This window comes from Oryzias melastigma, linkage group LG17 (genome assembly GCF_002922805.2).
Source record: "Oryzias melastigma strain HK-1 linkage group LG17, ASM292280v2, whole genome shotgun sequence".
In the NCBI taxonomy this organism is placed as follows: Eukaryota; Metazoa; Chordata; class Actinopteri; order Beloniformes; family Adrianichthyidae; genus Oryzias; species Oryzias melastigma.
The window spans coordinates 24,787,821-24,799,325 of record NC_050528.1 but is presented as its reverse complement, the minus strand read 5'-3'; the positions used below and the strand labels follow the sequence as shown (position 1 = coordinate 24,799,325).

General features: G+C 41.6%; 1 protein-coding gene across 2 annotated transcripts in view; it reads right to left on the bottom strand.

The window, feature by feature from the left end:
* Positions 1 to 291: 291 nt before the first annotated feature.
* The window catches only part of LOC112147105 (SUN domain-containing ossification factor), a 12,882-nt gene continuing 1,668 nt past the window's right edge, over positions 292 to 11,505 (bottom strand). Inside the window, exons 2-24 of one of the 2 annotated variants that reach the window (XM_024273240.2) lie at positions 10,428 to 10,527; positions 8,918 to 9,028; positions 8,499 to 8,707; positions 8,308 to 8,409; positions 8,064 to 8,205; positions 7,877 to 7,994; positions 7,672 to 7,796; positions 7,513 to 7,580; positions 7,328 to 7,435; positions 6,897 to 7,002; positions 6,421 to 6,441; positions 6,065 to 6,120; positions 4,944 to 5,023; positions 4,742 to 4,801; positions 4,595 to 4,660; positions 4,434 to 4,524; positions 3,149 to 4,291; positions 2,984 to 3,071; positions 2,804 to 2,908; positions 1,280 to 1,434; positions 1,115 to 1,206; positions 979 to 1,034; positions 292 to 906 (exon numbers count right to left, since the gene is read on the bottom strand). In XM_024273240.2, the coding sequence (XP_024129008.1) occupies positions 454 to 906; positions 979 to 1,034; positions 1,115 to 1,206; positions 1,280 to 1,434; positions 2,804 to 2,908; positions 2,984 to 3,071; positions 3,149 to 4,291; positions 4,434 to 4,524; positions 4,595 to 4,660; positions 4,742 to 4,801; positions 4,944 to 5,023; positions 6,065 to 6,120; positions 6,421 to 6,441; positions 6,897 to 7,002; positions 7,328 to 7,435; positions 7,513 to 7,580; positions 7,672 to 7,796; positions 7,877 to 7,994; positions 8,064 to 8,205; positions 8,308 to 8,409; positions 8,499 to 8,707; positions 8,918 to 9,028; positions 10,428 to 10,527 (3,655 nt within the window). In that variant the 3' untranslated portion in view covers positions 292 to 453. The remainder of the gene's footprint in view (positions 907 to 978; positions 1,035 to 1,114; positions 1,207 to 1,279; positions 1,435 to 2,803; positions 2,909 to 2,983; positions 3,072 to 3,148; positions 4,292 to 4,433; positions 4,525 to 4,594; positions 4,661 to 4,741; positions 4,802 to 4,943; positions 5,024 to 6,064; positions 6,121 to 6,420; positions 6,442 to 6,896; positions 7,003 to 7,327; positions 7,436 to 7,512; positions 7,581 to 7,671; positions 7,797 to 7,876; positions 7,995 to 8,063; positions 8,206 to 8,307; positions 8,410 to 8,498; positions 8,708 to 8,917; positions 9,029 to 10,427; positions 10,528 to 11,505) is intronic. The other variant, XM_024273241.2, reaches the window with a different exon arrangement.

The following is an 11,505-nucleotide window of genomic DNA, read 5'->3' as shown; positions in this document are numbered from 1 at the left end:
TAACTATTTTTGGTGATTTTTGAGAAGATCAGTAATTTTTTGTGACATTGAAGAACAGAAACAAACCGCATCAGAAACACATTTTTATCCACAAATAGACTTTCAGTTTTTAGTTGGAAGATCAGCCTGTTAGACAGTCTGGTTTTCCTTCAGGAATTGAAATATTTCTATTATTTTTTTAAAAATAAGCTGGTTCTGAAGTTCTCTGCAAAGGCTTCTGGGAGATGGCGCTCATATGAGCTGCGTAGGGAAAAAGTGCCTGAAGATAGACGGTATAAAAAATAAACTACATGCAAATATGTGGTTTGAACAGTAGAAGTCATCGCTGAAAAATGCTTTATTGAAAGCAGGGAAGACTTTAGACGTGCTGCAAACAAAAACTAGCAGATTGTCTGATGCTGCAGCGTAAAGCCCTCTATGAGTAAAGTGTTTGATGTGACGTTCTTTGGAGAGTCAAACAGAGCCGGTGAGCGTCGCCACGGCGCCGGAGCGCGGCTCAGGCTTCCTCCTGAGGAGGTCTTGTATTGTAACAGGCATGGCTTCCCTCCTGTCCCTCTGAGAGTCGTGGGGCAGGCCCAGCACGGCACAGCGCGGCTTTGGGGGTCTGCGCCGCAGCGCCCGCTTCTCAGCGCGGGTTTTGGGCTGCGGGAGGCCGTCGCAGACGCGGGAGCAGGCGGCGGTGATGCCGCAGAACGAGGGCTCGTCGGAGTGCGAGGACCCCTCTGAGCTGCCCTCCGACGGCGAGTCTCTGAAGGAGGGCAGCAGTAACTGTTTGGTGAGGACTGTGGGGTTCTTGGAGGCGGGCGCTCCGTTGCACGCGGCGCCGTTACAAAGCTCCGGAGCGGATTTTGCGGAGACTTGCAGTGCCTCCACTTTGTCCAGCAACTTTGACTTCCGCCGCCTCCTCTGTGAAGGAGACAAAAAAGCATTTAGACCATTAAAAACTTTTCAAAAAATGTTGCTGAAACTTTGACTCACTTTTCTATTTGCTGGACAAAGACTTTGTGTCTCATCTGCATGCAGAACTTCTGGATCTGTTGGACATAAAGTTAGATTAATTATTATTTTTGAAACTTTTAAAATTCATTTGTTGCTTCATAAACTACATTCTAACCTGCAGATGTGGCTAACTGCAAAGAGTCGGAGTGGATTAGTGGATAAGACGCGCTCCTCTTAAGCCCCGCCTCCTCACAGGAAGACAGAGACCTTAAGGAGAAAAAAAGCTTTTTAAAAAATGGTTCCAGTTGCTCTGATTTTCAGCGCTTCTGCTCCATTCTACCTTTCAGGGCAGCAGTGGGTGTAGCTTTTGGGCGCGGGCGGCTCTGGGTCTGTGGATGGAGAGCCGGCGAAGCGGCAGTGGTTGACACACAGCAGGAGGCCGAGGCACAAACACAGCATGAGGGACAGCAGCAGGTACGTCTGCCTGTCCGACACCTGACCCAGCGGGAGGAAAGAAAGCTCCGGGTCAGACAATAAATCATTTTTAACCCCATTTGAGAGGAGTTCCAACTCAGTCTCTACATATTTTCTGGTTTAAATAAGTGTAGTCAGAAGTTTAATTCCACAGGAAATATTTGAGAGTCAAAACAAAAAAAATCCTCAAATTTATATTTCTTAAGATAAAAGATAAAATTTTTGACAATCTGTGGTGCAAAAAGCACTTTCGTGTTCATGAATGTGACACATAAAATGATTGCACGCTGGATCATCGTCATCATTTTTGTTTTAAAAATGTATGGAGCAGATGTGTAGCACCTCGTCACATGACAGTGTTTCCGCTATTTTGTGTTTTAAAATCTGTTGGGTCTTGTCAGAAACCAAATTAGCCTGCAAAAACTGGAGTACACAGAAAGCACTGCCTTAAAATAAGTTCATTTTTGCTCCTTTATTATAAATTGTGTTATGCAATACTCCTGTGAGCCACAAGGGGGCTCCCTCCTGAGCTAAAGCTTCTCCTGCCACTTCTCTCAACATTTAACCCTAGAACACTTTTCACTATAAAAACTTACACCATCACTTTTGCCGGGTAATTTTTACCGGATTTAGTATACACAATAAAAATTATTTGTCATAAAAACATGACAACAGATGGTAAATTAGAGTAGTTTTGTTTTCAACTGTGGTATACGTAACAAAATGGAAAATTAAAACATGGGAAGATCCTAAAAGAAATCATTGAAATGTACAAAAAAAAAATTAGGAATTTGAGAACAAAATTTAAAAAAAAAGATACTGTAGACTTGGCCTCTGGCCCACCCATTTCTGGGACATTTGAGACTCCTAAATATTGAAAATCATGTAAATACTTTTGCTTGGGTGGAATTTACCCGGCGATAGCGCTCTAGGGTTAAACTAATGCATACATGTCAAAAGTTGACAAAGAAAGCCATACATTTAAATAAAAACCTCTAAAAAATAATAGTTTGTTTTCTTTGTGTCCTAAGGAGTTTAGACATTTTTTTTATCAAAGCATGCTGGGAAATAAAGAAAAAAAAAGCAGGAATCTTCTCAGTCTGTTCAGATACTTTTCATTATAAAGTAATGATGAATGAAGTTCCTGCAGGAATAAATGAATTATTTTGAAGCTTTTATTTTGAAATATATTAAAAAAGACTTTCTTTAGCTTCAAGATTTTCCTTCAAAGTGGTTTAATATTTATATTTTTTGAAATAAATAAAAAAATAGTTTAGAAAGTAGAAGGTGTCTGAGTATAATTTGAATCTTTTTGGACCTCGGGATGTCCTCTATCATCCCCCTGACAGTGCTTCCAGACGAGGCTTCGTCCCGGCGGTGGAGCGGTTACCTCATCGTGCAGCTGGCTGACTCTGACAGACAGGTTGAGGACCAGCTGAGTCACGTTCTCCAGCTGGCTGTGCAGCAGTTGAATGGATTCGGTCTGACGCAGGTCCTACGGGTCACAACACAGTCATGGTGGATGCTGACCCAACCCCGAACAATCTCTGAGCAGTGAGGCCCCGCCTACCTGCTCCTCGGCTATCCTGGACGTGTTCTGGAGTTTGATGATGGTTTTGTTGAAAGCCCTCTGCATCTCCTCCATCTGTTTTCGGTACCTTGAATAAAAAGTTGAGGGATGTGTCATGTCAGAGCCGCCGTTACCAGGGAAACCGCTGCCGCCGTCAGTGCTCACCTCTGGCTCAGCTGCTCCAGGTAGCGTCCGCTGAGCGACATGTTGACCTCCAGCGCTTTGATGCGGTTGTTGAGCCTCATGAAAACGGACTCCTTCTGGCTGGACCCGTGCATGGGGTTCCCGTTCTGCTCGGTGCCGTTGAAGGGCTCTGCGTAGATGTCGGAGGCGGAGCCTTGAGGGATAGCCGAGGAGGCGGAGTGCGACAAATGACCGTTGCCACTTGAAGAAGCAGGGATGTCTTCGGTGTTTGCATCTTGGCTACCAGAAGTCTCAGCCTCCATGAACGGCTCTGACGCCGGGCCGGATCCTTCTGTGGGACCTGGAAGGCCCTCGGGAACAAGAGGCGCCTCTGCCTGATGCTCCGGTTGAGAAGAATAAGTGGGCGGGAGGACAGAAGATGGATCTTGTGTTGGGATGGGGGCCATCATTTCTGTTTGAGTGGCCTCAGCGTTGGGTTCAGTCGGAGTCACGGATACATCAACGGAGAAACTGATGGAGGGAATCACATGGACAGAGCTGCTGGAAGACTCCGCCGTCTGAACGTCGTCCACAGACACATCCTGGCTCCTTTCTGCCTCCCTTATTGGCTCCTTAGAAGAAAGGGGCGGGGTTTCAACAGCTGTGGTGGGTTTGGCACAGGAGGACTCTGACACTTCAAAGGCGGGGAGGTTCAAGGTCAGACTAGGATCCAACAGCTCAGATTCGGAATGTTCCACAGTCTCTGGTAGCTGCGACGTCCCCTCATCCTCGATGTGAGGCGGCTCCGGTTCAGAAGGGGGCGCTAAAGGCCAAACAGATGTGTAGGCCGGTGGACTTTCTGGTTCTCCGTCGGCCGTCTGACACTTCCTGCTTTTAGCTGAGCACCGGCGCAGGACGAACTCCCAGAGGGAAGGAGCCGGACTGCAGCAGTTTGGATCAACCGGATGATGTTCATGAGCGTCTCTTTTCTTTTCATCCTCCTTTTCCAGGAGGGTGATTGTAGGTTCTTCTTCCTCTTTCTCCAAAAGAATGACTAGTTGTTTCTCCTCTTCAGGAACTTCACTCTCAGTGTGATTGGCGTCTTTTTCTTCTGGCTGGGGGGTCTCTGAAGACGGTTGTTCAGCTGGAGGGGGGTCAGACTCCGGTAAAATCTGCACATCATCTCTGAATGACATGAAAGAAAAAGTTTTTTAGAAAATAACAATGAAAAATGTTTACGATTTGCAGCCACATTTCAATACATTTTTCATCAGTTTTTACTTCTCGTCAATAAAAAGATGAAAGCGTTTTTCTGCAGGTCACTCACACTGCAGGGAGGTCAGAGGTCACGCCTTCAGAGGTGACCTCTGGCTCCTCTGGAGACTCGCTTTTCCCCTCTTCCTGAGATGAAAGGTTGCCTTAAAAGGAGAAAACTTTTATGAGAACCTTCTGCAACGGTTTCCTAAAAACCAAAAATCAGAGTTATACCTTTCTTCTCCGTGGAACCCCCGAGAACGTTGTTGGCGATGTTGTTGACCATGTTCATGATGGCATCTGGGGAGGAAACGCCACAATCATACGTCGATAATTTAGGTCACACAGTTTGTCTTATTAATGCAGAAAAATGAGAAAAACCTTTAGCCGATCCAATTAGATTCTCTGACTTGGGTTCACCAGCTGAGAAGCCCATGTTATCTGTTTGGAGAACACAAATGATTCCTTCAAAAGCAGAAAAAAACTAAAATGACATCATCCAACCATTTTTCCAACAGATTCCTGGAATGCGACCAGTAAGATTCATTTTTTAAATGTTTATCAAAACAAATTGAACTCTGACCCAAGTCGTCGTCTTGATCATCAGCTCTCTCTGAGGGATCGGCGATCTCGTATTCTTCCACCATGCTCGTCCCAAACACCCTGCAGAAGAAAATCATGGATCATCTCCCAAAACAAACGCTAATGAGGGAGTTCTCTTCATTAAAAAACAGATTTTCCCCCCCAAAAATACACCTTATTTAATACGTTTTATCGTCATAAAACAATAAAAATGTGAAACTGTGTTTGTTCCTTTAATATTGATGCTACTGTTCAAACTGCCTTTTAAGCTACGTTCACAACGCATGTTCAAAACGCTCATATTCACTCATATCTTTAAGTCAATGTTCAAATTCTAAACCAAACATGCAGCCATTGAACGTGCTTTTAAAGTTAAACCAGGTTGAACTTTGACCAATCAGGGACTCGGATTGACATATGGATTTAATTCATGGAAGTGACAACAGTTTGAAAATTGATTATGAAGAAGAAAATTAAGAATTGCAATTTGAGCCCGAACAGCTTTAAATGAAGCTAAGGCCGAATCCGAATCCCACCCCCCCCCAATAGAAGGGGCATTTTAAGGGAAAAGGGGGTCTGAAATAGATTTTTTGAGGGTAGATTGAAGGGACTTCTGGTTCTGTATCCTTCCGCTGCGAGGGTGTTCCACTGTGTCGCGAAAGGCGCTTCTCTTTAAGTGGGTGTGGTCTAAAGCAGGGGTCCCCAATGTTTTTCTTGTAAGAACATGAGAGTTTTCTTCTCTGATGGGGGAACAGAGTCGGTTTGTAGGCTAACAGAAAAAGTGTAACAATCATAGCCTAAACTTTTATGGTTTTCCAGAAAGCCACACAGCCAGATTTTATATTATTCATTTCTGTAATCTTCACATAAAAAATAGAACAAACATTTTAAAATGTAAGTAATAAAATCTGATGTTTACATGTATTTCCGAGCGATAGCAGCTCCACACTAACGTAGCTGACCGGCGACTATTGATGACATCATCGAGTCACTCAGTGATGTTCAAACTGATATTAAATATGTGGGAAAACATAAAGGCTTTCATAGGGGGTCCTCATTTTTTCACAGGACTGTAGCTTCAGACTAAAATGTAGAGTTTTGTGGCACGTTTAACAAACTCACCTGATGAGGCTTAGAGGACAGAAATGTTCTGAACCAAAGTGAGAGACCAGCTCCACCTGAAAGGGAAACAACTTCAACTCTGATGAACCCATACATTGACTTTAGTCTTTAACAATGCAGAATGGATTCTGTTAAGTGGATAAATCTTAGCAGTAGAGGTGAAACAAGACTTCCAGGACATGCATCAAACATGTGAACAAAAGCGGCAGGAGTTTATTCCATGCTTGTGCTGCTTAAAAAATGAAGTGTTATTATTTACAGAAACCACAGAATGTTAGATTTGACTCAAGGAATTATTAGTTGCCCCAAGAGAGAATTCACAAATTCCAAATAGCATGACAGAAAAGCAGGCTAACCTTTATGTACTTGGTGAACATCTGAAGCAAGAGACAAAGGAAAGAGAAAGATTAAGAAGGTTTAAGCATGCGTTGCTGAAGTTTTATCTGAATTCCTCCAAATAAAACCGGAACGTTCCTGAACAGACAAATCAGGGTTTAGGTTTGCAGAAACTAAACAAAAACAAGATATTCAGAATGCAACACAGACTCTGAGGCGTTCATCATCCATGAGGATGGATTTGAACCATTTTAGACAACAAACGTAAAATGCTGGTTAGGTTTTTGTATCAGGCAGAAAGGTTTTACTCAAGTAGGAGTACTGATACAAATGATTATACAAATCGTACTCAAAAACTGAATAAATTATTACAATCTTCCTGGTAACAGTTTTTCAAAATAAAACAAAAAAAATACTTTTAGAGTAAAATTTTGCAGAACATTGTTTATAATAATATTAAAAGTTTTGAGTAAATGTGACAAATGATCAGACTCACCTTTACATATTTAGCATAGAGATGCTCGTCTAATGGAAAGCTCTGAACTGTGCGTTCATCTCTGGCGTGGAACGTTCCCAGCTTCAGCCATTTATTAGTTGGGTATCTGAAGGAATTTATTTAAAAAAAAAAAAATAAGGGAGAGGTTATCTTGGTTTTTTTATGCACAGTGGTAACAAGGTTTCCACATTTCCACTCCCTAAGTTGTAAATCATCTCTTTTGTGCTTTTATTTTGAAAGTTGATCATATCTGGGATAGATCTACACCCCAAAAAACAGCTTGGTAATGTAAATTTGGAGTCTGATATACATAAAAGTCAAATTTATATTCCTCAATATTTTTGTTTTTGTCATTCAAGTTGAACAAAAACCTGTTTTGTTCATTAAAAAATAAAAAAATGATCACTAATATGTCATCACAGCTGCCTTACCTGTCACTGATGGAGACCAGAAAATCTTTAGGAGTGGAGGAGAAAAGCTCAAAGTTGGCGATATCCAGCTGCCTCACCTGGATGGGCTCACAGAGCTCAATAATAAACCTGAGCGAAAAAATAAATAAATAAAAATTAAAAAAAATTGAAATGACTTAGGGAGGTGCCGTGCAGAAAGCACAAACCAGATTTTGGTGCTGCAGGGGTTCAGCATGTACAAGTCCATATTCTCCTTCAGGATGGCTGACGTGCTCTGGGTTTAACAGAAATAAATAAATAAATAAATAAAAGCCGTCATTCTTGGAACTATTTGGAGACGAAGTGTTTTTCCATGGGATGCAGACCTTAGCCTCTGGGTTTGCACCGAGCAGCTTGGCTCCACACTCAACAGAGGCGTAATTATTGAAATGTTTTTGGACCTTCTTTGCTACATGGGAGCCGCCGTTGTTAAAGGTTTCAGTGGACAGAGCTGTGAAAGTCAGAGAGAGAAAAAAAGTGGATGTAAAGGCAGAAAATACAAGTTTTGTTCACTTCTGTGGTGAATCTTACTCTTCTCCTTCTCCACTTCCATCATCTTGCGCTTCCACTCATCAAAGGTGGGGATGTCCTCCGGCTCTTTGCTCCCGCTGGACTCCGTGTCTGACGTTGGGCCGGGGGGGCTCAGACCCTGTCGGAGAGATGATAAAATGAGGCATTTTTCCTCCAAGCAGGTGAGATAACGGCCCGATCCACTCACCGACGGCTCCGTCAGCTTTCTGGACATGTTGGAGTCCAGGTGTCTGTCGGCGGGAGCAGCTGGAGGGCTCAGAGGGGGGTCGGCGTGGATTATAGTCCCCGTGGTGTGAACGTTGGAAGTGTTTTCCAGAACCAACGGAGGCCTGTCATGAACACAAAACAAAACAGAAGCATTGGTTTTCTTCAGCTTTGGATATGTTTTAAATTAAACAACTTTATTTTTTTTTTCTTTTAATAAAGCTAACCTTTCCGTGTCGAAGGGGTTTTCCTCTTCTACCTCACAGTCATTATGAAGCGCCTCAGAACCAGCTTCAACAATGGCTGCATCAGAGGCATCACTTGAAGCACTGAAATAAAAAAAAAATAAAAAAAATTAAGTTAATTTTTTATATAACAGTTTTTGAGTGGGGTAAGAAAAATATGAAGAGTAGCCTGCCTGTTTGGGACGTCCTCCTGCAGACCGACGCTGCTGGAATCATCATTATTCACCGCAGACGAACCAAACTCTAAGTTTGTGGAAGCCGGCTGAAGAACCTGATCCTCAGAGACGGACGTTTCAGGATACGTGGAGGAGCTTTCAGGGTTTGAGATCACTTTGGAAGCATCCAGCTCCACTTCGAAAGCAGACTTCTCTGCTTCAGAGCTCTAAGAACGATAAAAGGAGCAGAGATTTGAAAGTCTACGTGCAAGTAAAATGGAAAAATGTGGGTGTGATAAAAAACCAGAAACACAAAATAAATCCAACATTTCTATATGAAACACACTTTAATGACCAAAATCAAAAATGATGTTGTTCAGAAGTAAACAGAGACTAAGTCTATGAACTAATAACTCTCTAATGTTCTTATACGTTACCTCTGCGTGGGCCTTTAGCTCCTCCTCTTGTGCTTTTGGCAGAGTTTCTGGATGATCGCCGTCCGTAAACTGCTCTGTGTCAGATGAAGGAAAACTGAGGCTTTTCTCATTCTGGAAATGATGAAAAAATGATCAAGGAATTATTAATTGAATTCTGGTGAAGTGTCAGCATCTCTTCCTGTTGTTCTCTCTACTGTATTTCCCTTTTTATGTACACGTGATGCAAACAAAACACAAGCTTCCTTCTACCAGGTCAGGTCAATTCTAATTGGCTGAAGGTGAACCGCAGAAAGGGATGTGTGCTGTTTTTGATTAAAATAAAGTGCAGATAGGTGAAAACTCTTTAAGATGTGTATTGAATCATCTGAGAGGGAGACAACCCTATGTAGACTATAAACCCTTATTCTGTCTATTCACTTTGTTACTCATGAATGTCTGTCATTAAAGACCCCACACACTTTTATGTGCCTATGTTTTAAAAACGTTACATTTTGGCAGATTTGAACAGTTTCAGTGTTTTATCTTAATGTTAAACGCTTTAACGCTGCAGAATGTAATTTGCTGCCAACTCCTGGTATTTTAAATTTATTTTAAAATCCAAAATTTCCATATTTTTTTTTAAATATGTCACTTAGTTAAGTTATACAAACATTTTCAAAGCCACAAAATTAATCATTTTGGGTGATAGACTTTATATGCAAAACTGTTATATACTACTGTACAATACTTTGAACTGTTAAAATAATAATAATAATGCGTGTATTTTGTATTAAAACTGGTGATATTTGATGTTTATGTGACGCATGTTCCAGAGCGAGTTTTGAATCATCTAAAGGACTGAGTCCAAATTGCTCCCCTACCCCAACAGCTCTTCCCTCCCCATTGGTCCAACTGTAGGGGCGTTTGAAGTTATAGCAGTGTCCAAAGGTGCTTTGTTTTTAAGGAGGAGCCATAGGGAATTGGGCTGTGTATCCCTCCACCGGCAGGGTAATCTGTGTAGCACTTACGCTGTGAAGGAAAAACGTATTTCTTCCCGTGGGTATCCTCTGAAGCACTTACATTTAAATGTAATAATGACTTTTTAGAGTTATAAAAGCGATTATGTTCTGTATTTTCCAGCTACACGCTCACACAAATGCATCAAGCAGTAGTAGTAGACACTATTTTTTTCCATATTTCATCCTTTGGATGGATACATTTAGGGATAGGGAGAATTCAGACTTCTGATGATAAAAGAATACACCCATTATTAGTTACCATAATTGTACTTAACATTAGTAAATCTTACTTGATGCCAGCACTTTTAGTACTTAACCCTTCAGGACCACCAAAGATGGAAGGATTACGTTCACCACAAAATCCTTTCAAACGAACTGATATTTATAGCAGGAAACTTCCGGTGTGACATCAGCGCCTTCATTTACTGCAGGGTGTTTTATCACAAAGCAACCTTTGAAAAACCTCTGAGCCACAAGGTGAGCTGTAGTATTACATCATTAGATCAACGTACTTCCTGATAATGAGACTCCTCTTTGGGGATAGAGATCTGCGTGGACCCGGGCCTTTGCTCCTCTGGGGGTGATTCCACGCATTCAAACAGCCTCGAAGACCTGATATTTAAAAGATGAAATAAAAAAATAGTATTAGGTTGAATATGGAGAGGTGGAATTTAAAGAAAGACGGTGGTTTAATACTTGAATACAACTAGTCTACTAACATACACATTGTATATAATGTTTTACAACAATGACCAAAAAAAAGCTTGTTTAGTCAAACATACTGAAGACAGATAGAATTGATCTGTGTGAAGAGAAAAACATCAACATGAGGTGCAGCTGTCAGACCTTCAAGAAACAAAATACATCAACAGTTCTGTAACCCTTGTGCTATCCGTGGCATGTTTACATAGGAAGAAGACCCCACAAGACAGTGTGCTGACCTTTTTTCCAATGATTTTTTTTATTCTCCACTGGAGTCCATGGTAGACATAAAATCCTGTCAACCTTTGTCATGACAGGGATCACACATCAATGTAAGGATGAGATCATCTATACCCCATAAGATAGCACAAGGAGAATTCATTTGTGAGTTTTGATCAACTAACCAAAAAGACAAAAAAAACTCCTGCTGCAAAATGTTAAAGACCCACTCCAATGAAAATGGTGATTTCAATAGGTTCTTGTAGCATTTTTCTGAGGATGGAGGAGATATATAAAGACAATTAAGATTAAAATTGAGTTTCTGAGTATTTCATAATACAAATTGTTGAGAATCAGGAGCAGACAAAAAATGTTGTTTGGAGAAGTTTGTCGAGGTGACACAGGTGCTAGAATCAGCAGGTCGCTAGCTCCCTGCTCCGCTAGATTCTGATGCAATCATTTGCAGACATTTTTGTCACATTGCTAATGCTAGCTTGAAGTTGTGAGGGACTGTAAGATAGTGGGAGAAAGTGTAAACACAGGAATGACGGATTATCACTTACTTATGCTAATTCTGAGGTGAATTTCTAATGAACCCCTGTCACTCCTGAAACTGTCCTAAAAAAATGTTTTTTAGGACAGTTTCAGGAGTGACAGGGGTTCATTAGA